The 26,542-nt window shown below is 41.4% G+C and overlaps 1 protein-coding gene across 2 annotated transcripts in view; it reads left to right on the top strand.

Moving 5' to 3' along the window:
• Window positions 1-26,542, top strand: part of LOC117501642 (oxysterol-binding protein-related protein 10) — a 144,845-nt gene that overhangs the window by 73,258 nt on the left and 45,045 nt on the right. The window contains exons 5-7 of one of the 2 annotated variants that reach the window (XM_034160564.1): window positions 225-422; window positions 15,301-15,532; window positions 20,020-20,150. In XM_034160564.1, the coding sequence (XP_034016455.1) occupies window positions 225-422; window positions 15,301-15,532; window positions 20,020-20,150 (561 nt within the window). The remainder of the gene's footprint in view (window positions 1-224; window positions 423-15,300; window positions 15,533-20,019; window positions 20,151-26,542) is intronic. The other variant, XM_034160565.1, reaches the window with a different exon arrangement.

A 26,542-nucleotide genomic window follows, 5' to 3' on the forward strand; every position in this document is an offset into this window, starting at 1 on the left:
AACCCGCACTGACACCTGTCGTATAAAATTCCATCACATCTGTCATGTCTGAAGATGATTTGAGGGCTCAGCTAACATAGCTGGAGATGAGAATCTTTGTGCTCTGGAGTGTTTGCGGATTTGTTTTTAGCTCTTATCATAAAAGGCTACCATGCTCCTGTCGCTTTTGATCCCCCCCGCACAGTTCCTTTGTCTTATTTGTCACACCTACCTCCCTCCCCCAGGGCTCTTCATCCTCTGGTCGGACCCGCAGCTTCTCCCTCCTTCCCCACCTCACCCCATCTTCCTCCCCGAGCTCCCAGAGGCACCTCGCCCACACGGCCTCACCCAGTAACATCGTCACCATCACCCACCACAAGTCTCCGGCGGCAGCTCGGCGTGCCAGGAGCCAGTACCCAGGACGGCTGCTGGAGGTCAAAGAGGTGGGTGTGGAAGCCATAACTTTGTTGTTAAAGTGGCTCCCTGCTTCATCTAACAGACTGTTCTCCTTGTGGAAATCAGATGAAGGTTCCCATTTGCGTAATCAAAACAAACTGATGTGTGTCCGGCAAAATGACTGCCATTTTAGCAGCTGTACCTATGTTATCTGCTGATCAGCCAGGCGTGCAATGCTGTTGGTCACCCATTGGGCCCATATTTATTCCTACTAAAGGCCAAGCAGCTACCTCTGTAGCTGAAAAATGAAGCCAATGCGGAAGTGTCAAAACCTGCAGTTACTTGAATGGCCACTTGGGGCTGGCTCCACAAGCAATCCAGTCTCTACAGATTCTCCAACTTTACAGAAATATACATATTCACAGTCAGGTACAACAGTTTTGGTCTCTGTAGCTAGTTTCCTCATTCATGACAACTATACAGGGATGGGGGTGAATTTTTATATAACTTATCAGATGAAGCAACCTGGTCTCATGGCAAGTCGTGATTCAGCAGCACGAAATATACATTAATCTATTGGTTTGTGACATTGTGACGAAAAGTGCCTCATTTTCGTCATGGCGGCACAAAAAAAATGTGAGACTGGGCCGGATGAAGGTACAGTGCATCTGGAAAGTATTCACAACGCTTCACTTTTTCCATATTTTGTTATGCAACAGCCTTATTCCAAAATGGATGAAATACATTTTTTTGTCCTCAGGATTCTACACACAATACCTCCAATAACATTTTAAACACTTGTTTTTTATGTTTGCACATTTATTAAAAATAAAAAAACTTAAAAAATCACATGTACATAAGTTTTCACAGCCTTTGCCGTGAAGCTCAAAATTGAGCTCATGTCCATCCTGTTTCCATAGATCATCCTTGAAATGTTTCTACAGCTTAATTGTAGTCCACCTGGGGTAAATTCAGTTGATTGGACTGTCTACATATAAGGCCCCACAGTTGACAGAACATGTCAGAGCACAAACCAAACATGAAGTCAAAGGAATAGTCTGTAGACCTCTGAGACAGGATTGTCTCAAGGCACAAATCTGGGGAAGGATACAGAAACATTTCTGCTCCTTTGAAGGTCTTAATGAGCACAGTGGCCTCCATCATCTGTAAATGGAAGAAGTTCGGATCCACAAAGACTCTTTCTAGATCTGGCTGCCTGTCTATACTGAGCGATCGGGGAGAAGGGCCTTAGTCAGGGAGATGATCAAGAACCTGATGGTCACTCTGTAAGAGCTCCAGCATTCCTCTGTGGAGAGAGGAGAACCTTTCAGAACGACAACCATCTCTGCAGCAATTCACCAGTCAGGCCTGTATGTAGAGTGGCCAGATGGAGGCCACTCGTTAGTAAAAGGCACATGGCAGCCCACCTGGAGTTTGCCAAAAGACACCCGAAGGACTCCCAGACCATGAGAAACAATGTTCTTTGGTGTGATGAGACAAAGATTGAACTCTTTAGCGTGAATGCCAGGTGTCATGTTTGGAGGAAACCAAGCACCACCCTACAGTGAAGCATGGTGGTGGCAGCATCATGCTGTTGGGATGTTTTTCAGCGGCAGGAACTGAGAGACTAGTCAGGATTTAGGGAAAGATGAATGCAGCAATGTACAGACACATCCTGGATGAAAACATGCTCCAGAGTGCTCTTGACATCAGACTGGGGCGACGGTTCATCTTTTAGCCGGATAACGACCCTAAGCACACAGCCAAGATGTCAAAGGAGTGGCTTCAGGACAACTCTGTGAATGTCCTTGAGTAGTCCAGCCAGAGCCCAGACCTGACTCCGATTGAACATCTCTGGAGAGATCTGAAAATGGCTGTGCAGCGACGCTCCCCATCCAACCTGATGGTGCTTGAGAGGTGCTGCAAAGAAGATAGGTGCACCAGGCCTGTGGCATCATATTCAAGAAGACTTGACGCTATAATTGTTGCCAAAGGTGCATCAACAGTGTATTGAGCAAAAGGTGTGAATACTTGAGTACATATGATTTCTTAGTCTTTTATTTTTAATAAATTAGCAAAAATTAAAAATTTTGAGGTGTTGTGAGTAGAATTTTTAAGGGGAAAAATTAATTTACTCCATTGTGGAATAAAACTGTAACATAACAAAATGTGGAAAAAAAGTGAAGCGCTGTGAATACTTTCCGGATGCACAGTATTTTAAGATGTAAAGTTATGAATAAATTGGGGAGTGGTCAGTTTGAGTGACAGCTGATGTGCTGGATCCAAGATTCCACTAGCACAGGTCAGTAGTACAGAACCTTATCTGCTGTGGACTCAACTGCATTTGTCCTTTCTGAGCATTTTATTACAAACATGTGAGATAATGTGGCTTGCTGTGCAGCTAATTGTCCCAAAATACCAAAGAAATTTGTGCTCTGGTATTTCCACTGTGTAAAGTTTTGATATTATTTAACTTGTGTGTTAGCACTAATTGGCAGGGGATGTGAGCTACAGTGATGGTGTTATGGTTACAGAGGCAGTATGCTTGCTTTTAATACACACATCCAAACCATTGCCCAATTCACAAAAATATGTGTTAATCATCCAAATTCCGTTGACCCAGCCTGAGCTTGCTTTGTAACATCAAGATAAGTGGGCTTCTAGGGAACTCGTCCTTCCTGTCAGGTCACGCTGGTCTTGCAGCCGCTCCACCTCTTTATGGATTAGCCGGAAGGTAGGCAGGCGCAGTCAACCACTGTCATGGTGATGTCATGCGGAACCACCCATTTGTGCTTCATACCTGTTCTTCAGAAAATGTTTGGGTGACATGACAGAGAGTTATTCCAGTATATGTATATACAGTCTATAAAATAAAAGTAATTTTGCTGAATGTGACCCCTTAAACAGGATTGTCCTCAAACATGGATTAAATCCATGAGAAGTTCTGTACTTTCTGATTCTTGATCATTGGAAGCAGACTTTAAAGTCCCCCACCCGCATCAAACAACTTTGTTTTCAGAGCATTTATGTTGATCTCAGATGGAACGCTGGTGCAGTGATTCAGCAAATCTTTCTGGCTCGCTGGCAGGCTCGACTGCAGTGTGCTCGGTCTTTACTGTAAGCTCAGCTTTGTTGGCATTTTTACTGTATAAACATATATATCAATACTGAGTAACACGGCTGATGATGGAGAGGAGAGCTGGTGACGCATGTGTCGTTGCTCTCGCGGTTAGTACCGTGATGGTGCACAGTGATAAATGTGAGAAATGTCTGTGTTTGAGAAGAAAAGAGACTGACAAATGGGGATGTGGCAGTGGGCCATTTATTCTTTCTATCACATTTCATAATCCCAAGAAGTTGGGTTGCGTTGCTGCTAATCCCTGAACAGGTGAGACAAATCTGCTACATTTTTAGATATTTTGTACATAACATGAAATTTGTAGACATCCAAAGTACTCCCTGTTGAAATTGCCTCTTACTCATGACATGAAGTTGAAATCCTCATTAATCGTCTCTGCTTCAGTCATATCCTGTCAGTTCTTGTCACTTTGCGCTCATCTCAAATGTCTCCATGAAGTCGGCACAGTCGCTCACTGTTGTCTTTCAAAGGGTGTTTTCATCTTGTCTCTGTTAATAGCCTGTCTGCTGGTTATGGTGATTAATTGCAAGAGATTAGGCCTGGAGTTTGATTTGGGAAGCTTAAATTATAAAGATGTGATGATGTGATTGTGTGACTGGCTGACAAAAGTGTAGCCCTGTTAGCTGCAGCATTATTATAATTTTCCTTTGACTATTTTTAATAATTGAATGTGCCTTTCTGATTTTTGCCAGCTGTGCATCTTATTGAATTAAATACCATGTTGACAGACAGATGACCGGAAATAGCTTGTTCCAAATTTCACCAGTGGTCATGAACTTTGGATCATAACTGAATAAATCGGACTGTGGATACAAGTAGCAGAACTTATTTTTCTGTCAGGTGGTTGGACTTTCCATGAGGGACCATTCCAGGGGCTCTGACATGCACAAGGAGCAGAGATTGGAACCACTGCTCTCTGCTTTAGGAAGGATCCTGCTCGTCCTTTCATATTATGCTCTAATGTTTATTTTGTCGTGTGCATTTTGTTTTGCAAATTAATAAAATCCCAAAATAGAAAAAAAATTCAGGATATATACCCTCAAAGACTAAGCAGTTGAAAATTTCAACCAAACTCATCTGCCTGACCTCAACCGGTAAACTATTCTGCAGCTTTTAATGGTAGATGGTAGTCTTCATTTAACATTGACCCATTCACCCGCCTACTCACACACGGATGTCACTGTGCTGCCATGCGCATAGCTTATTATCACATGTACAGTGAGGCAAATAAGTGTTTGATCCACTGCCGATAGTGCAAGTTTTCCTGCCTACAAAGAATGGAGAGGTCTGTTATTTTTATTGTAGGTACTCTTCAACTGTGAGAGACAGAATAAAAAAAAAACAAAAAAAAAACAAAAACAGAAAATCACATTGTATGAGTTTTAAATAATTAGTTTGCATTTTTTTTTTTTGCTTGAAATAAGTATTTGATACAATAGAAAAACAGACTTTAATATTTGGTACCGAAAGCTTTATTAGCAATTATAGAGGTCAGACATTTCCTGTAGTTCTTGATCAAGTTTGCACACTGCAGCAGAGATTTTGGTCCACTCATCCATACAGATCTTCTTCAGATCTTTTAGGTTTCGAGTTTCAGCTCCCTCCAAAGATTTTCTATTGAGTTCAGGTCTGGAGACTGGCTAGGTCACTCCAGCACCTTGAAATGCTTCTTACGGAGCCCCTCCTTAGTTTTCATCAAATTTTCACCATACATTGGTGTTAGGCCTTGGAAGATTCCATTAACTTTTGGAGGTGATCTGGATCCAGATTCTGCATTAGGATTTCACTTTGTAGACGTCAAAACTACTTGTGGATACGACATCATGATGTTAAACCAAGATCAGGAAGACACTATTTTGTTTCAGCTTGTGAATTAAATAACAGATTGCAACGGCTTGATCAGTTGGACCATTCTGGATCAGTATACAGTGTTGTGGAATCCGGATCCAGGTAAAGTCTGGATCACGATGTGAATCGCATATCTGTTGTTTTGAGTCCTCATCAACTCTTGATGGATGCCAGAAATCTCAGATTGCTCTTGTTATTTCTGTGATTACTAATTACAAATTCTTTATTAAGCATAGTTTTTGTTTTGTTTTGTTTTTTTCTTTCCTCTCCCTGTCTTCATTGGTGTCCTTGTTATGGATACACACAGCCACAGCGCTCCGATACAAAAATGTTTTATTTAACAAAGGATAAATGTAACATTTCGGGCAACAGCCCTTTGTCAGACGAAACGTTGCCCGAAATGTTACATTTATCCTTTGTTAAATTATTTTTTATTTTTTTATTTTTTTTATTGGAGTGCTGTGGCTGTGCGGATCATTCAGTTTCTCTCTTTGGTATATTTTTTGATCCTGCATGCTTTTTTATGTTTTGCATGTGCGCGTCTTTATTACATCACTTGTTATGGATACAGACACTGTTTTTGTTATTTGTCTCTGTCACGGTTTGTCCAATGTCTCTTCTGTGTGTTACCCCTTTAATGGGTTAAAAAGGGAGAAGGAAGGACAGCAAATCATTGTGGCAATCTTATAATTGTGTATATCCTTACTGGTATGAGTCACAGGTGACTCATATTAGAGTGGTGTGTGTATATATATGTGTGTGTGTGTGTGTGTGTGTGCATATATAATGGAAAATAATAATGTTCTGTTGTGTAACTGAAACAGTGGAATCTGAACTCCTTTGAGCACTGTGTCTCCTTTCCTAAAACCGAACCAGTATGGATAAAACTGCCGAGTTATTATCATTACAACTGTGCCGTTTAAGTGTGCAGGTCGTCGGGTTCCTCTGCTTGTCGTACTGACGACATTCTTGCAGGAATATCAATATTTCATGCTGCGCTTTTTTTTTTTCTTTCATGCCTTTCTTGCCCATTGAAGACCAACGGCGGATAAGAATATCTTGTCAAATGATTCAGCGTGTGATAGAAAGAGAGCAGCAATCAGTCTGTGTGAATGGAGAATCATTTCTCACCTCTCGGGAGCGGAGTCTGTCTTTTCATATGAGCACGGGGCAGTCTGAGTAAATACAGAGCAGATGGTGTGATTATTAAGCAAAACAGACTCGTCTTTGGTGCTTTCTCTGCAGTCAGCGAAAACAAAACTATCTCTGATGTCTGAGTCACTCTTTGATTAGATTCATGTTTCTGCTTTGTTCTAATTCCTGTGTTGTTTTGCTTCTCTTTCCTTCCCCACTTTTTTTCCTCTTCTCTTGTACCCAAAACCTTCTCCCCACCATCACGTCACTTATTATCGCCAGCTTTCCCAAAAATTGTGTCAACATCGGCTAAAGGTACCGTCGAGAGCACAGTGGCTACATCCAAACATTTGTCACTGGATCTCCAAGGCCCTCAGACCCAAGCTAACCTAACCTGGTACATAGGGGGAGCAATCACCATAGCAACAATTACCTGTTTGCATATTAATCAGGTCATGCGGTCAGTTTGGGAAAAATAATATTTTGGCTTGTGGAGATTGCTCTTTTAGCCACTAGTCCACTTGCACATGCTGAACCACTCCAACATCAGACTCATGGTTTGTCTTTGAGTCCATCAGGCGTGACGCTCCGATTTAAGATCTCATCCATACACACTTTTTGATCTCTTATAGCTGTAAACACGATAAAGTAACTACCAATATCATGTATTATCTTTTTTTACTTCAAATAAATTGTGTGTAGTCTATGGAATACTTCGTAAGTCAGTATTGAATACAAAAAATGAATATGATATGATATATATTAGGCATGTGGAGTTTAATCGATACGAATCGGTATCTAGATACAAACATGCGCGAGTGCATAGATTCATTCAGTGTGCATCGATTCAGTTGAGAGTTGAAATCACGATGGACCAGTTGCTGCCTGCTTGCATCGATTTTTTTCCGATGCACATTGAATGCACACAGACGGAAGCCAGAAAGCTCATTTTTACCACAACAAAAAATGATAACATCAATAGCCTTTTGGCTTAACGATTCCCTTATCGGTCCTTCAGTTCGGGACACTGGAGCGGCCATTGTTTTTGAGGGTGTTTATCAGGAAATGATGATTTCTCTACGTTGATTGCAGACTGCAGCGGGTATGCTTGAAGCAACAAAGCACCGCTTCGACCCGCTGTTTGCTGGTTCTGTGCTTCGCTTCCAGCAGCAGGTCCGCGATTTCTTCATTAACTCCTCTCAAAGCCATTTAAAGACGTCGATCATGACTCACGTTTGTGCTGATTAAAGTCACAAACTGGGACTCTTGTCTTGTTGTGGGCAAGAAACGAGAATTATCCTCCGTTCCACACCAAAGTTTTACGTGATGGTTCTCTGGCGTGAGCACCAGCCGGTGTGTAAACTGAAGTTGTCCATCAGATAATGGAAATATAATAATAATAATAATAATCTGCTTTGTGGGACTAAGTGCACAGCTCCAAAGAACCACACAGATTTCAGTCAGAATTAATAACTTCAGAGCAAATCGCAATTTTAAATCAAATGACACCTCTTTCCAAATGTTATAATACAAACAATAAACTACAACCAACCTAAACCATTTTCCCCCCCAAAATGAGACGTCCTCTGTTTCTTATGAATTACATTCATCCTGACGTCCAGTGCAGACGACTTCAAGAACTCAGCTCAGATTCTATGGCGTAAGATTTGTGTCATTAATATCTGAAAGGAAATGCTTGTATTTTTTTTAAGGTTTTGCACAATACGACATGTTGCTGTTATGTTGCCTGAAATACATTCTGGATTTTATTTATTTATTTATGTTAAAGCTTTCTTGTTATCCTGGAACATGTTCCAGTGCTGTCATTTGCCTTCTCCCTGTCTGTCCATCCATCTGTCCAGCCATCTATTGGTCTGTCCACAATGTGTGACAGCAGGAGTCAGACCACATCAGCAATGGTGTCACAGCCTGCTGACATGAGCCCGTCAAACATGGCAGCTCTTGTGCTGCAGTGCCAGTGCTAGATCACTGAGGTTAGGCTATTTCTGGAAGCCTTGCTGCTCCTGTGGGCTCCACAGATGTGTGGCATTTTGTGCGTATGACAGCGGTACTGCTGCTGCACCCTCCTACTTAACCATGACTGTGGAGGGTATCATTTGCCTGAAAACAAAACCACCCTAAAACATAAATAAATTACATGGACAAATACTGTTAATAACTGAACCTGCTAAACCTGCTAAAATTTTTAGACATTTCAAATTAGTTCGACTTATTTTCTTCAAAATTCTAGGCTGCCTACCACTATTGTAGAATAGCTCTGTTATAGCTTTGAAATGCTTTGTTGAAAAAAAAAAGAAGCTGCTCATGCTGTTAATTATCCACAAATAACTTTTGCCAGTTTTTGAGTTACACTGGTGTGACAGATGATATCTGATTTCATAGTTCCTCTTCATAATCTCATACCCTCCACCTATTTTTTTCTAAACTTGCCTTCCTTCCGTTTTTTCCTTTTTTGCTTCTTAGAAGCATAACAGTGCTTCTGTACAGCCTTTTTTTATACCCTCTGCAAACAAATGTTTTGGGGTATATACAGTGCATCCAGAGTGTCGTCACAGTGCTTCACTTTTTCCACATTTTTTTATGTTACAGCCTTATTACAAAATGAATGAAATTAATTTTCTTTCTTCAAAATTCTACACACAATACCCCATAATGACAATGTGAAAAATGTTTGTGAGATTTTTGAAAATTTATTAAAAATTAAAAACAACTAAGAAATTGCATGTGCATAAGTATTCACAGCCTTTGCCATGAAGCTCAAAATTCCACTGATCATCCTTGAGATGTTTCAACAGCTTAATTGGAGTCCACCTGGGGTAAATTCAGTTGATAGGAGATGATTTGGAAAGATGCACACCTGTCTACATATATAAGGTCCCACAGTTGACAGAACATGTCAGAGCACAAACCAATGATGAGGAATTGTCTGTAGACCTCTGAGACAGGATTGTCTCAAGGCACAAATCTGGGGAAGGGTACAGAAACATTTCTGCTGCTGTGAAGGTCCCAATGAGCACAGTGGTCTCCATCATCTGTAAATGGAAGAAGTTTTGATCCATCAGGACTCTTCCTAGATCTGGTCCCCCGTCTAAACTGAGTGATCGGGGAAAAGGGCCTTAGTCAGGGAAGTGACCAATAACCCGATGGTTATTGTCAGAACTCCAGCATTCCTCTCTAGAGAGAGGAGAACCTTCCAGAAGGACAGTCATCTCTGCAGCAATCCACCAATCAGGCCTGTATGGTAGAGTGGCCAGACAGAACTCACTCTTTAGTAAAAGACACATGACAGCCCACCTGGGGTTTGCCTTAAAGGCACCTGACTGAGTCTCTTCACTCAAGGCAATCAAATGGATTAATGGGATTATTAACCATCAGATGACAAATTAAAATCTCTTAAATAATTTTAAAGTCAGTTTTAAGCAGAAACAAGGCCATTTTAAGCAGAAATGCTGCGAAATTCCGTGATGCATTTAAACGTCCGACGCGCAGTGAATGCATCAGCTAGCAGCTCAGTTAGCCGCGGTGCTCTGACCGCTTCTGACACTTTTTACGATGAAATAATGCTGAATTCATGAGGAAATGATTGTTATACAACAGCTTCAGATATCTGTCGCTGAGATAGATGATGACTGGAGTGCAGTTTGAAGTAGAAACGAGGTGTTAATCCGTGAAGCGCGTCATCATGGGGGACTGATTTTTAGGGGGACCGTTCGGTCGGCGACACTGGTCCTACTCTGCGTCACACCTGAGACAGAACAAGGCCGCACAGCTACATTTGATTTGTGCGAGATGAAATGATAAATTTTGACCTGTAATCACACTTTTTTTTTTTCGTGGACATTGAGGAAATGGTCTCATCTAACTGACTGTTGAGACGTATAATGAGTGTGTTGGTGGCAGAAATTTGAGCATTCTCAACATGAGTAAAGAGGCAGAAATAATTGCACAGGTTGGGGGTTTTGTTGCTCTTCTATTTATAAATGTGACTGCTGTGTATAACCTCATGCAAGAGCTTGTCTGCAACTCTAAAATAGCTCCACGTATTGATGCAGAGACAGATGTGCATGCAGAGGAAGAGTATTTGTGAAGTCCTACAATATTAATTAATAAATGTTCCAGGCTGATAAACAACCCAGATTCATTAGCCTTGAGAAAAACTTATTACCCTCAAGCGTGAGCCGAGTGTGCCGTCTTTTTTTTTGTGTTACTTTTAGATTCTGTGAGGTCACTGTGTGAAAGACGTGTGCGTGTGTTTGTAGGCACACAAGGGAAGGTTTTACACTTTCATCTTAGCACGTTTTTCTTTGAGCAGATGTTTGTGTGTAGTCAAGACAGACGATGCAGCTTGAATGAATACCCTCACAAGACAAATGGTGCAGAAATGTGATGGTAGATGTCTTAATTTGGGGGTGTCGTAAATGGGCGGCCCGAGGGCCAGATAAGTCCTGTAAGCTAGTACGTTATGGCCCACAGCATGACTTATCATGTCATCTTAAATGGGACCTGCATGATCATTTTAAGTCTGCATGTGTAACCGGAAAAGGTGTGCACTCGTATACAGGATATTATCACGCAAACCATTTCTTATAACATTATGTGAAAGATCATGTCGGCATTACCTATGTCTGTGGCCAAAGCATAGCGCTAGTTTATGGGTTTGATTTGGGGAAATTGGGGGTTGGAGAGATGTTTCTGTGTAGGCTCTGTTGTCCAGGTGGTTTCCATAGTAGAGAAGCTTGAATCTTCAACTGGACTGGGTTGCTTGACGCGAGGATGTTTCGCTTGAAATTGCAGAAGCTTCCTCAGCTAAAATTCTTGCTCTGGTATTCTGACTTCTGTCTTGACCCTTGTAGAGAAGAACAAACAGAAGCCACAAAAGCTGAAGTTTTAAACCTAACCAGACCCCTCCTACCGAGAGGCAGACTGCTATTGGCAAGTGACTAAACAATTGCTTTAAATAGCACCTATTGTGCTCTTGTTAGCACCCTCCTAATGACAGGGTAGCTGTCCCTCCTAACAATGGGACTGACGCCTCTCCTGATGATGTGAATGACTCATTAACATGAACAAAAGACTGAAATTGCTTTGATCTGAGTACCCCATTGTAAACAGGGGACAAAGTGTGTCTCAGACCCCCTCCCCAGTTAAGGCTGGGTTTCAACTGTTTCACATAGAATAGAGAAGGGTGGGTGAAGGAGGCATTCTATGGCAGTATGTATATATATATATATATGTATATATATATATATATATATATGTATATATGTATGCATATGTGTTTGTATACTCAACAAAAATATAAACGCAACACTTTTGGTTTTGCTCCCATTTTGTATGAGATGAACTCAAAGATCTAAAACTTTTTCCACATACACAATATCACCATTTCCCTCAAATATTGTTCACAAACCAGTCTAAATCTGTGATAGTGAGCACTTCTCCTTTGCTAAGGTAATCCATCCCACCTCACAGGTGTGCCATATCAAGATGCTGATTAGACACCATGATTAGTGCACAGGTGTGCCTTAGACTGTCCACAATAAAAGGCCACTCTGAAAGGTGCAGTTTTGTTTTATTGGGGGGGGGATACCAGTCAGTATCTGGTGTGACCACCATTTGCCTCATGCAGTGCAACACATCTCCTTCGCATAGAGTTGATCAGGTTGTCAATTGTGGCCTGTGGAATGTTGGTCCACTCCTCTTCAATGGCTGTGCGAAGTTGCTGGATATTGGCAGGAACTGGTACACGCTGTTGTATACGCCGGTCCAGAGCATCCCAAACATGCTCAATGGGTGACATGTCCGGTGAGTATGCCGGCCATGCAAGAACTGGGACATTTTCAGCTTCCAAGAATTGTGTACAGATCCTTGCAACATGGGGCCGTGCATTATCCTGCTGCAACATGAGGTGATGTTCTTGGATGTATGGCACAACAATGGGCCTCAGTATCTCGTCACGGTATCTCTGTGCATTGAAAATGCCATCAATAAAATGCACCTGTGTTCTTCGTCCATAACAGACGCCTGCCCATACCATAACCCCACCGCCACCATGGGCCACTCGATCCACAACATTAACATCAGAAAACCGCTCACCCACACGACGCCACACACGCTGTCTGCCATCTGCCCTGAACAGTGTGAACCGGGATTCATCTGTGAAGAGAACACCTCTCCAGCGTGCCAAACGCCAGTGAATGTGAGCATTTGCCCACTCAAGTCGGTTACAACGACGAACTGGAGTCAGGTCGAGACCCCGATGAGGACGACGAGCATGCAGATGAGCTTCCCTGAGACGGTTTATGACAGTTTGTGCAGAAATTCTTTGGTTATGCAAACCGGTTGTTTCAGCAGCTGTCCGAGTGGCTGGTCTCAGACGATCTTGTAGGTGAACATGCTGGATGTGGAGGTCCTGGGCTGGTGTGGTTACACGTGGTCTGCGGTTGTAAGGCTGGTTGGATGTACTGCAAATTCTCTGAAACGCCTTTGGAGACAGCTTATGGTAGAGAAATGAACATTCAATACACGAGCAACAGCTCTGGTTGACATTCCTGCTGTCAGCATGCCAATTGCACGCTCCCTCAAATCTTGCGACATCTGTGGCATTGTGCTGTGTGATAAAACTGCACCTTTCAGAGTTTCTTTTTATTGTGGACAGTCTAAGGCACACCTGTGCACTAATCATGGTGTCTAATCAGCATCTTGATATGGCACACCTGTGAGGTGGGATGGATTATCTCAGCAAAGGAGAAGTGCTCACTATCACAGATTTAGACTGGTTTGTGAACAATATTTGAAGGAAATGGTGATATTGTGTATGTGGAAAAAGTTTTAGATCTTTGAGTTCATCTCATACAAAATGGGAGCAAAACTAAAAGTGTTGTGTTTATATTTTTGTTGAGTGTGTGTGTATATATATATATATATATATATACATACACATATATGCGAGGTCTGTTAGAAAAGTATCCAACCTTTTTATTTTTTTCAAAAACCATATGGATTTGAATCACGTGTGATTGCATCAGCCAAGCTTGAACCTTCGTGCACATGCGTGAGTTTTTTCACGCCTGTTGGTTGCGTCATTCGCCTGTGAGCAGGCTTTGTGTGAGCAGTGGTCCACCCCTCTCGTCGGATTTTTATTGCAAATAAATGTCTGAACGATTTGGAGCTTTGCTGCATCAATCTTTTCCAGAAACTGTGAGAGACCTCCAGGTGGTAACCATTCGTAAAATTCAAATGGCTTTCAGGGACGATTTTATGGGGATTACACAGATTAAGTAGTGCTCCAGCCGGTTTAAAGACTGCCCACAGCTGCTGAGAGATCGCCGTGCTCCGAGCGCCGCTCGACAGGCTCAAATCCCGCTGAAACAACCAGATCATTTCCAACGTGAAGGCTTTGTTGATCCGGGACGTCGTCTGACTTACACAAAAATGGCAGGAGACATGGACATCAGTACTTTTTCGGCACATTCCACTGTTACAGGAGTTTTTTTCATGGAAAGAAAAGCAGACGGATGCACCACAGAGCCGCTCATGGCGCGGCACAAAACCACCTCCGTGTTGGTCTCACAGGACGGCTTTGAGATGGCTTTCAGACGGCTGTCGGTGGGTTTTTTTTTTTCACGCCTGTCGGTTGCATCATTCGCCTGTGAGCAGGCTTTGAGTGAGGAGTGGTCCACCCCTCTTGGCGCATTTTCATTGTCAGGGAAATGGCTGAGAGACTGCCGCTTTGCTTGATCAAATTTTTTTTAGAAACTGTGAGGCACATCCATGTGGACACCATTCGAGAAATTCAGGTGGTTTTTGGTGATAATTTTATGGGCTTCAAAGACATTAAGGGATGTTACTGTCCCTTTAAGGACGGCCCGCAGCAGCTGTGGGGCGTGCCGTGCTCCAGCTGCCATCGACAGGCTGAGCGACCATTTCATTTCTAAAAATAAAATTCACCGTGAGGCTTCATCACGGTGTTGCTGTGCGCCATGCGGCACCGTCGCGACGCGCGAAGCCTCCGCTCCTCTTTTCATGACAAAAACTCCTGTAACAGTGGAATGTGCCGTGCATTTCCAAGCTGGACGCTGTGTTTTATCCGGGACGTCATCTGACTAGCACAGGAATTGTGAAAAGACGTGGACATCAGCACTTTTTCAGCACATTGAGACAGACGTGCGGAGGAATTCCGCGCCTCGCAGCGGTGCCACATGGCACAAAGCAACGCTGTGATGAAGCCTCACGGGACATGTTCTGGCACGTCCAGGCACATCCACAATTTCTCGGATAATCACTCGATGGAAAAACCACCAACAGCTGTCTGAACGCCATCTCAAAGCCGACCTGTGAAACCAAAACGGAGGTGTTCCTTTGTCTCGCTCCATCAGAAAATCGGTCATGACGCGCGAAGCCTCCGCTCGGCTTTCCATGACAAAAAACAAAATCTCTTGTTAAAAGTGAAATCTGCCGGAAAATGGCTGATGTCCAGCTCTTGTGATAACCAGAGAAAGTGCACATGACGGTCTCGGATCCACAAAGCCATCCGTTTAGAAATGATCCGGTGGTTTGTGGCTCTCGATGGCGTTTCTCCAAACCAGGAAGTTTTAAAATTTTGATCCTGATTTTGAGGATTTATAGCCTCAAATATTATTTCTACATCAAGAACATTGTTGATGAATAACAGTTATCAACTTGTGTTAGTAAGATTTCCTTTATTTACTTTATGTCGGACGCTCAGTAATTGCACTCTGTGGTGATTTGTGTATTTTCATGCTTTTACTCTCTTCTCCAAGGTGATGTCACAAGCAGAGGGCCAACAGAAGAGCCTGGTCCAGTCCATTGACTCACTGCCCACTAAAGGCCCGCTCTCCTGCCTGGATCAGGACCTGCTGCTGCTCAAAGCCACGTCAGCCGCAACTCTCAGCTGTCTGGGGGAGTGTCTGAACATCCTCCAACAGACCCAATGCCACAGCCAGACCTCCACCCATTTGCAGACCCCTCACTGCAACCACGGCGCCCACTCCGGTGAGTCTGACATGGACAGTGTTCCAGTTCTGCTCCCGGTGTTCGTGACCGCTCCATCTCCCTCTTCCCCATTGTACTTCCAGTCTCCACAGCCAGAATCCTGCAGTAATGGCTAAAGTCCAGCCAGGGCAGCTGGACCGTAACACTTGTGCCACGCCTTAAGCTGGAATGCTGATGAATGTTGCATTTCATGCATTGCTGTTAAACTATTTTTATTCCATTTGTGCTTTTTCTTATCACAGTTTGTTGTGATTAGTGTTGTTCTGTTATGTCATTGTGGATGCAAGTGTTTAATGTTCATTGTGTTTGCATGACTGTTCAGTGTATGAAAGTATTGTTACGGTCAGTATTGTTAAAAAAAATTTGGTAAAAAAGTCTGGCTTGATGTTTAAATGTGGGACATACTCCCTCATGGTACTTTGATGTACATCTATACCTTCTTCAAGGATAAACCTTTGCCAAAAGACCAAATCCACACTGGTGCCAACAACTGTCAGCCCTCTGCCATGTTTAACCCGTTCTCTGTGACACTATGTTATAGATCCAATAAAGTTGTTTCCATGTGAACCTTTGGCAGCCTGATGATAGTTCTCTGTTTCATGTGCAGCCTCTCCATGATTTAATATTTAACATCAGGTTCAGGAAGGACAGGGATTTGTAATTTATTTGCATTAGAAACTAGTTCTCAAATGCTGAACAGGCATTTGCTTCTTCTACTTCTGTTAACAGATAATCTGAAAACGATCAATACTCTGACTGCAGTCATTGATTTAACACGGGACACTGAGATCTTTCTCCACCTGTGGTGACAGGAAGGTCTTTTGGGTCTGGAATTGGGTGGGTGCTGGATCCCAGCCAATCTGTCACTCCTCACAGTTTGTTGGTCTTCTCTTTGCGCCAACAGTCACCGTACCCTGTACCTGTTCCACAGACAGGGGGTGGTGTGGAGTGGGACCACCAGGCCGCAAGTACAAACCTATTTCCTTCCATTGCCTGACTGATAAATCCTGCAGGGGTCCAGCTGCATCCCGCCTTCGGCATGTACCCACCACACCCCCGTGAGGAGGGTTTTTTTTTTTTTCTTTGCTAGGATGCTTGGTTTTAAAGATTGATGTGGCTCAGCAGCATGGGTAGTATCCAGATTTAATATAGATGATAAGGGCAGTAGCTGGCTGTCTATTTAATTTAATTTAATTTAGTTTTTTACTTGTTGGAAGTGGTTTGCTGCATGGACAAAATGGATCTTTGGTAGTTGGACCCAGCATGATAGCATGAGGTCTTATCAAGATTAGCTGGCATGTTGGGCCCCCTGGGCTCCAAATACTTTAAGCAGGAAGATCAAATCAGTTTATTTATACAGTGCCAACTTATCACTCAAAGTGGTAAGGTATGGGTAAGGTATAAAGATGTTACCTGCCCCATGAGCAAGTATATTAGTGACAGTAGTAAGGAAAAACTCCCTCTGTGGGTTTGTTTAATAGGAAGAAACCTGAAGCAGACTAGACTCATTGGGGTACCATCCGCTATCACCATGCTATCAAGACAAAACAAAAAGTGCAATAACAAGATAGACAAAACAGAAGTGTTGCAGTTAAGAAACATATGTAGACCAGTTGAAAAGACAATGAGGTATAGTTTAGAGTCTCATTGAAATGAACTGTCAGTAAGTCAGAGCTTGTATTGATGCCAGATCAACCAATGAGGCAGGAAGTTTTCCACCCCGAACAAGATGTACCTCCAGTCTATCCCTAAGAGAGATTAGAAGCAGTCATAGTTGCTTCAAAAAAAATGAGATTTTTTTTTTTTCAGGGCGGGGGGCTAAAGAACTTGTAGACTCTGTAAAAACCTGCACTTCACAAATCAGCATCATCTTCTCTGTAAACTCATGATCTTCTTGGATGACCTCACCATCACATTCTTGGACGTTCCTACCATAAAACACCCAAAGACCCATTCTCTTTCTTTCTCACATTTACACATGAAGAATTTTCCACTGAGACAAAATTGAGCGGAAGAATCTTGTGGTTTAAACCACAAGATTTTCTGCTTTTGTTCCATAGCACCTTAATTAATGATCAGACATGACTGGCATGTTGCACTTCAGAGAAAATAAAGAGACTGGGTGGTTTTCTTGTGTAAGTGAGGGACAAATGGGTCACCAAATCTGTATGACAGATGTCACAATGGAATGTCAAACCATTGGAAACATCTTTACTGCATGTTTGTCACTCCACTGTTTGAGCTTTTTAATTCCCCTGCATGCCTCACACCAATGACCCACGCTTAGTGTGGCTCTCAGCTTCTGGTGCTACACTGTGAACAAAGTCTCACCAAAGTCACTGAAGCCTGACAGTCTTAAGTGTTAAGAGTTTGAATTGATTGCTTCCTAACCATGAAAAACCAACATAAAAAACAGCAAACTATTTAAAGCGATACCCTTCCTCAAATTCTGTCCTTCAACAAACTCCACTGGCCTTCGCATCTTTTAAGAATGAGTTTTTCAAAGACTCAAAAAATCCATTTCTCACTGTATGTATCTTTGCCTTCCAGCACAAAACCCCCCTCAGGGTGCGAACAGTGTCACTGACAGTGGTTGGTTATCAATTCTCAGGTTTCTTGTCAGTACAAGTGTCAAAGCGGGAGTATATCCAAGTATTCTGTCGCCCCGACGAGCTTCACCAACATGGTGAATAATGGCAGCGCTGCTTGTTTCTCCCTAACGGATATCAAAGGACAGTGGCCTGCTGATACATTAGACTATTAACCCAATTTCAGTGCTGAGATTGGAGATGAGAAGGGCCTTTGATACCGCTTAATTAGCAGTACTTTAAAGAGTGATTGACTACTGTCATCATGTCCATTAAGAGCTTTTAAATTAAGAAACTTGGAACTTGATCTTTTTCATGAGTGTATTTACACTGCAAAAACTCGACTTTAAAAAACAAGAAAAAAGTTATAATCGAAGCGATATATCTCTTAAGATGAGCAAAATTATCTGTCAACAGAACAAGAAAATATGACTTGTCAAGCTTTTTAAAAACAAGTAAATATATCTAGTTTTAAAAAAAAAAAAAACTTGAATATGTTATAACGTGTGTTTTGACGTAAAACTAGGAGAATATCTAGGAATTACTTTCTCAATATAAGAAAATGTTCTTAAATTCACTATTATATTAGTTCTATCGTCTTTAAATAAGGATATCCATCTATCCATCCATCCTTTCTATACCTGTTACTCCAATTAAGGGTCACAGAGCAGGAGCCTATTAAATAAGGATACATGGTTAGTAATTTATCTTGAATCAATTTTGTTTTCACTCTGAGTTGCCACAGCAGAACTGAGATGGATCTGCATATTGGTTTTGCACAAGTTTTACACCGGATACCATTCCTGATGCAACTCTACATTTCATGCTGAATGTGCAGGAGTGGCCATGAGCCCCGAACCTCCCACAATGGAAACATTAACCATACTACCCGCTTGGCCACCACCCCTATGCTAATTATTATGATTACTGTTACAGGCTAATGAAGTTGTTTTTTGGGGGGTGAGGGTCATGTGTTTTAACAGTGCTATAAATAACTTGGTGTACTGTCTGGTTCTTCTATGTGAACTGAAAACCTCGGGTTACAACACACAAAGGGAGTGTTGTTTCATTCCCTGTGCAAGCCGCCATTATGCCATTAAAGCTTTACATGGAAAATACTTGTTAGCTGCTGTATTTATGTTTAAAATGTAATTTACAGTACCTTAAAATCTTTTGCACAACTTTGCAAACTGAGATTGACAGCTTGAGGTTTGTTTAGCTAAATTCTATTTGTTCATCCATCCACTATGAAATGCATAGAGTAGTGTGGGCCGAGGATAGAAATAACATATTGATCTTTGCTGTGCAACTTGTCGTTTATATAACTTTTTTATGAACAGTCTCTAAAGACGAGGACAATTTTGTCAAATGATCTAAAATTCAAGTTTTTCATAATGACCAATCTCCTGATTTGTGACAGATTCATGGTTGTGTATTACACAGATCACCATCTGTGAGGAGGTGCCATTGGCATTGCCAAACTCTAGCGTAAAATTTGTCATTGTTCGACTGTTCTCAAATCTTGCATGTTGCATATTTTACCTGCCTGTTTTGCAATCACAGGAATCAGTCCAGGTCCTGAAGGCATCCAGTCAAGAAAACTATATTAGCAAATAAGATCAGCCATCTCAGCTCGACCTTCACATGGCTGAAACATAACCACATATTCACCTGACAATGCTGGAAAATGTGATTTTAAGGAGGTCTTTCGTTGGAGTCTCTACAAAAAAACAAATACTAGGAGTTTTATCATCAAAGGGCTTTGTGTCCTCAAGAACTTTGAGGTGATGCCCTGCAGTTGTATCAGCTGACATGGTTGAAGACTCCAATGTGAGACACATTGTTCAGAAATTAGATCTGTTCCTCTGTCAGCTCTGACCTGGCCTTCTCGTTTTTCAGATGGTGTTCCTGTGTGGACTGTACCAAAATCACCTTCTGCAGAACAGTTGAAGAACGGAGGTCTGACTCCTCTACGGTCAGCCAATCCCTCCCCGGCTCACAGGATAAGAAGCCTGTCCTGTGGTGCTGAGGTGAGAAAAACTACTTCCTCGTCTTTATCCCAGTTTAATGGCATTGTGTCTCCCGGATATAGGATTGAACAATTAATGTGGAAGACAGAAATATTTTCTGTTTCTGTGATGACATTGACAGTTTTTGCTTGTTTTCCCCCTCACATTTGTCTGCATTGTGCAGTGAGGAAAGCGTTCAACACTTGTCCAAGTTTCATACCCTGTAAGTGGGTCACAAAGTATAGAGCTGTAACTTGGCTGTTCCCAGGAGAACGATTCACGACGAATTCCTGCACGCTGCCGTCAGACACGATAGAGTAGAGTAGAGCCAGACTACAGTGACGTCAATATGTCTGCCGGACAGAGTGGTGTGCAGAGCAGCTGTTGAGAATTCCTCCTTAAAATGTTGATTATTAACCTGATATTATCCGAGGTAAAATACACGGAAGAAGACCAAATTGTTTTATTTAAATTTAATGTCAAGCACTTTTATGCAGGTGATTTATGCAGGTGATTTCACAGATGATTAGGACTTGAATTTGAGGTTGCAAAGAAAACCTTTTGACCCTTCATGGCACACTGTTGGCCACCCCTGGTCTAGAGGGTAGAGAGCAGTGGCGACTGCTGGTTTGTCAAAGAGGGGAAGCTCATTGTTGGCTTACATCATAAAATTTGTCAATTTATTTATATGTAAATTCAAAAATATGTAAAATGGTCATACCAGTCCCAAGTTGCACAAGCATTTCACAATTTATATCTCTATTACATACAGTATTTTATGATGGCACAACTATCAAGTGGTTAGTGCGCTTGGTATCAGTGTAGAAGGTTCCCGGTTCAAACCCCACCCCTGCCACATTTCTCCATGTAATGTGGAGTTTCATCAGGAAGGGCATCCGGCATAAAACTTGTGCCAAAATCAACATGCAGATCCACCTTGGATCTGCTGTGGTGACCCCGAGTGAAAACAAGGGAGCAGCCGAAGGGACTTACTTTTACAAGAATATTATTAATGTTTTTAAGCAAAAATATCATCAAAAATTTCATGAAGCACATAGAACCTTTATTATTAAACATACATAACAGAGTCTGACTGTTTGATGACATTGTTCCATGCAAATGTTATTTTAAAGATTGGCCAGCAGATGTCGCCGTATGTAATTGTATCAAAGCTTCAAAACACTGAACCAATGCTTCATATTGATTCAGTGTTTCAAAATGCTTCACTTTCTATGTCACTAATTTTCATGACTAAAATACATCAGCAACCGCTAATTATTACCACATATGCCCGGATAGAGTTATAATTATGAATACTTTCAATTTATTTTTTTCAATTTATTTTCATTTATATAGCACCAAATCACAACAGATTTGCCTCAAGGCGCTTCACACAAGTAAGGTCTAACTTACTAACCCCCAGTGCAGCAGTGGTAAGGAAAACTCCCTCTGAGGAAGAAATCTCAAGCAGACCAGACTCAAAGGGGTGACCCTCTGCTTGGGCCAAGCTAAAGACAAAAATTACAGAACAATTCACAAAATGAATATACAGGAAATGCTGTTGGTGCACAGGACAGGAGAGTCTCCAGCACAAATACCACACCCATCTCTGGATGGAGCTGCACCTTAAACAGAGAGAAAAAAACAGAATCAGGCATCAGAAAGACAAGAAATACAGTATAATTTGTCAGCATTAAACAAGAAAAACAGGAAATACTAAGGTGATCACTGGCCACTAGCCCTAAGCTTCACTAAAAGACCAAAAATTTAGGTAAAAATGTAGAATTACGTATACTATGACAGTTTGCTAGCTATACGAAAGGGAAAATAAGTGCGTCTTAAATCTGGACTTGAAAGTCTCCACAGAATCTGACTGTTTTATTGACACAGGGAGATCATTCCACAGAACAGGGGCATAAGAGAAAGCTGTATGACCTGCAGACTTCTTATTCACCCTAGGGACACAAAGTAGTCCAATACCCTGAGAACGCAAAGCCCGGGCCGGTACGTAAGGTTTAATTAGGTCAGCTAGATAGGGAGGTGCCAGTCCATGAACAAATTGTATAGACTAGTAGCAGAACCTTAAAATCGGATCTCACTGGGACAGGAAGCCAGTGAAGAGTTGCCAAAATGGGTGTAATGTGGTTGAACTTTCTGCTTTGTGTCAAAAGTCTGGCTGCAGCATTTTGAACCAATTGGAGAGCCCTAAAGCTGGATTGCGGTAAACCAGAAAATAGAACATTGCAGTAGTCCAGTCTAGAAGAGATAAACACATGGATCAGGGCCTCAGCATCAGGATTAATAGCACTTTGAGCAGATGGAATCAGTTAATCAGTGAAATCACCTGGTGGAATCAGTGGCTGCAAAGAAAACCTGCACCCTCTTGGCCCTTTCTGGAATAAATTGCCCACCCCTGAAGTAGAATATGATGAGCCACGGTATCAAATGCAGCACTGAGATCTAACAGCACAAGAACCATAGTGGTGTCCGAATCCATTGCAAGCAGAAGATTATTCACCACTTTTAGTGAGACTTTGATGTTGTGTTGCGAACCGGGACATTAATTAACGTGCAACAACTTTTAAACACTTACTGAAGAACGAAGCAGAGAGTAACTCACCGAGATCTTCTCACATAACGTCGTCTAATCCAGTGTGCTTCTCTGTGCGCCTTTGAAGCAGACTGTTTTTTAGCACACGCAAAACACTTTGGCATAAATTTAAAAATGCATAAATACGCAAAAAATGTGAAAACTAATTCTCATTCCTATAGCTGTCAATCAAAACGGGATTCAGCCTTTTGACTGATCATCTAATCACTGTGCAGAACTCCAGAGTCCAGGCCCGCCCACAGCTCCATTTACCCCCAGAGACACCCAGTATCTGGGGGCGTCCAGGGGTGGGACAAAATCGTGGCTTTATCCAATGACCGTCGCGTTTCGTGGCAGTGAAAGAAACCTTTCCAGGTAGCTCCACTGAAGTGAACGGACACTTGGCTTCTACAGGAAAATGCATTGACCACAGACCATATGAGAAAAAAGATTTATGCGAGTCAACAAAATAGAGTCAATTGATTTGTGATAAGTAGTTGATTCTGAACGAACTCGTCTTCAAGATGAACGTGTTCTAAGGCATTTGTAGTCAATGAAATGATAACAGACTGTACATATTTGACCATTTAATTTGTTTGACATTTTAGGGGAAACTCAGCTTCTCATGCAGTCTTAGAGAAACCGCCTCTGGTAGAGAGATAGATTTGTCACCAGGGGATACTTGGAAAGTCAGGTGTGTGTGTGTGAATGGATGAAAGTGAGGCATCACTGTAAAGTCCTCTGCGTGTCTGCACTGGATGAAAAACGTGGTATGCAATTCCACTTTGCATTTTAACACAATATGGAAAAATCAATAAATTCCATCATCTTGTATCTCTCCACATTAAAAGGACACATGTAGAAGACAAACTGATTTGATGTTGCTTAACATTCATGTACCAGATCAATACAAACAGCATCTTTTTAAATTATTATTATTATTATGCAATGGATGTATTTGTTTGTCTATATGTGGCCCTGCGACAGACTGGCGTCCTGTCCAGGGTGTGCTCCGCCTCACGCCCTATGACTGCTGGGATAGGCTTTAAGCCCGTGACCCGATCTTGGATAAATGTTTGAAGATGAGTGTGTGTGTATTATGTATTATACCATAGACGTGTCTGCCACCTGCTGGATGGTTGGTGGATGCTGGACTGATGATGGAAATGAGGAGCAGGTGTGGCTGAAGGTCATTGTAGCTTGAAATAAGCTTGTTTGTCAGCTTCTAAAGCTAAAGCTAGGTCTGCTGATACTGCGTTATTGTTAATAATCTAAGTACATTTTTGTAGCCATAGAATCCAATGGACGTTGACCTTGTTTGACCTTTACTTTGGAGACCAAACATTCAGTACAGTCAAAACTATTTAATTTATTAATCCTTTTATTTCAACCAATAGTTTTCATAATTTTTCACCTGAAATTGGAGCAACTTTAACTTTTGACCCCTGTACAAACTGAAACTGACCTTTGTCACCACCTTTTCATGTTTTTACTCCATAACTCCAGAACATTCCATCATAGATAGTCCAAGCTTTACCTTTTTGTAATCGTTATGGTCAGATAAATAATGTAGTGTACTTTTCATCATGATTGAAGCATTTTTACATTTTGACCTCTGTGTAATTCTTCATTGACTCCTAGCTGGCTACAGCTACCACCCTGGGATGGTTATCACACATTTTTGTGTTGGTCATGGTACACTGAAGCTGGATTCTAAGTGTCGTTTCGTCACCTTAAGTGGTAGCGATTAGGGTCAAAATTGACGACTGGCTCTCTTTTCAGATCCATTTTGTTACAATGGATATTATCAGTTATCAAGTTGTTCACCAAGAATATGGCTTTTTACACCCTTCAGATAACCATACACTCTGTATGGTGTATGGTTATCATATACAGTGGTCCCGTTCTAAAAATATCCCGCGATAGGCGAAATCCACGAAGTAGTCAGCGTTATTTTTTACAATTATTATAGATGTTTTAAGGCTGTAAAACCCCTCACTACACACTTTATACACTTTTCTCAAACAGGCATGAACATTTTCTCACTTTTCTCTCCTGTGTAAACGCTCAAAGTTCAAACCTTAGTAGAAAAAAAGAGAATGTTTTCCTATAAATAATTATGATGGCTTTTAGAACTAACGAATTTTAACGATCAACCTACGAGGTTGGACGCGTAAGAAATTATTAATAGTGACTCACCAGTATTTCGCAGTTCCTCTGACCGCTCCTCTTCGTCGTGGCGCCGCTCCGCTGTCCGGATTGGCTGATTACTCGGGTGGTATGAAAAATATTACCCGTCCGCAAAAAGGGTGTATTGCTATTTATTCTTTAGTGTTTTATCCAATTATATTGGCATATCATTTATAGGTATATGATAAAATATGATATTGAGGACTTAATTACTTGAAGCTGGGAATTACTGTTTAGATCATGTTTGCCAGTCATTGAAAATTCAAGGTGGGAGCCATTATAATTGCAGTAAGGTTAGATGTTGGTGTGATGATTAGAATAAGTGGGTTTAGAAGATGGATGGATAGAAGGAAAGATTGATTGATTGGTCTGATATGGATGATCTGAGTGTCAGATCATTTGCTATTTGTTTTCGTATTGATGATAAAGAGCCTTATATTTTTGCAAAAATTTGAATAACAAAGCATGAGTGTTAAAACTTCGATATCGGTATATATTACTATTTTAAATAGCCAAATTGCTAAGGTGAATTCATTTAGAAACTACCTTGATGCCGTACGCGCAGGAAGTTAAATGTTAGCTCACTATGCCAAAGAGAATAGAGTACCAGGAGATGACACACTGATGCATTTTAGATAGTAGCCACTGGCGACACTGTGGAAGTGTTGGCACCATCTTGGACTGCTGATGATAACAGCATTCACAACGGTGTAAGTTAACATACTTTTTTATCTTGATGGATCATTATTGGGGCTTATTTTTGTGGCAAGCACAATACTGAAGACACAATGGATAGACGTGGTGAACGCTGGGACCGTTGTGACTAATAAAATACTTATAGAAAAGACGTTCCGCTCTTAAAATAAATTATTTATTTTCTGTTTGTGGGCGGCTGACAAATGCACCTGGAGCAAACACTGAGGAACTTTTAAAAAAATGCAGCGGTTATTCCCACTCAATTCCATGATAAGGAATTAAAGTACTTCTGGACATCTTATGTGGATATGTATTCATCAAGCTGTGATTTTTAACTTGGAGCGAAACGACAACAGCACAGATTAAAAAAACTTAATTTCCTCTGTGTGCTGCCGACAGCTCAGATAAAAAAACTTCATTTACTCTGTGTGCCGCCGACAGGTGAGATTAAAAACTTAATTTACTCTGTGTGATGCTGACATTTCAGATTAAAAAACTTAATTTCCTCTGTGTGCTGCCGACAGGTCAGATAAAAAAAACTTCATTTACTCTGTGTGCTGCCGACAAGTGAGATTAAAAAACTTCATTTACTCTGTGTGATGCTGACAGGTCAGATTAAAAAAACTTAATTTACTCTGTGTGCTACCGACAGGTCAGATAAAAAAAACTTAATTTACTCTGTGTGCTGCCGACAAGTGAGATTAAAAAACTTAATTTACTCTGTGTGATGCTGACAGGTCAGATTAAAAAAAAAAACTTAATTTACTCTGTGTGCTACCGACAGGTGAGATTAAAAATTTAATTTACTCTGTGTGCTACCGACAAGTGAGATTTAAAAAAAAAAAACTTAATTTACTCTGTGTGCTGCTGACAGGTTAGATTAAAAACTTAATTTACTCTGTGTGCTACCAACAGGTCAGATTAAAAACTTAATTTA

The sequence above is a fragment of the Thalassophryne amazonica genome, chromosome 20, assembly GCF_902500255.1.
Source record: "Thalassophryne amazonica chromosome 20, fThaAma1.1, whole genome shotgun sequence".
NCBI classification, from domain to species: domain Eukaryota; kingdom Metazoa; phylum Chordata; class Actinopteri; order Batrachoidiformes; family Batrachoididae; genus Thalassophryne; species Thalassophryne amazonica.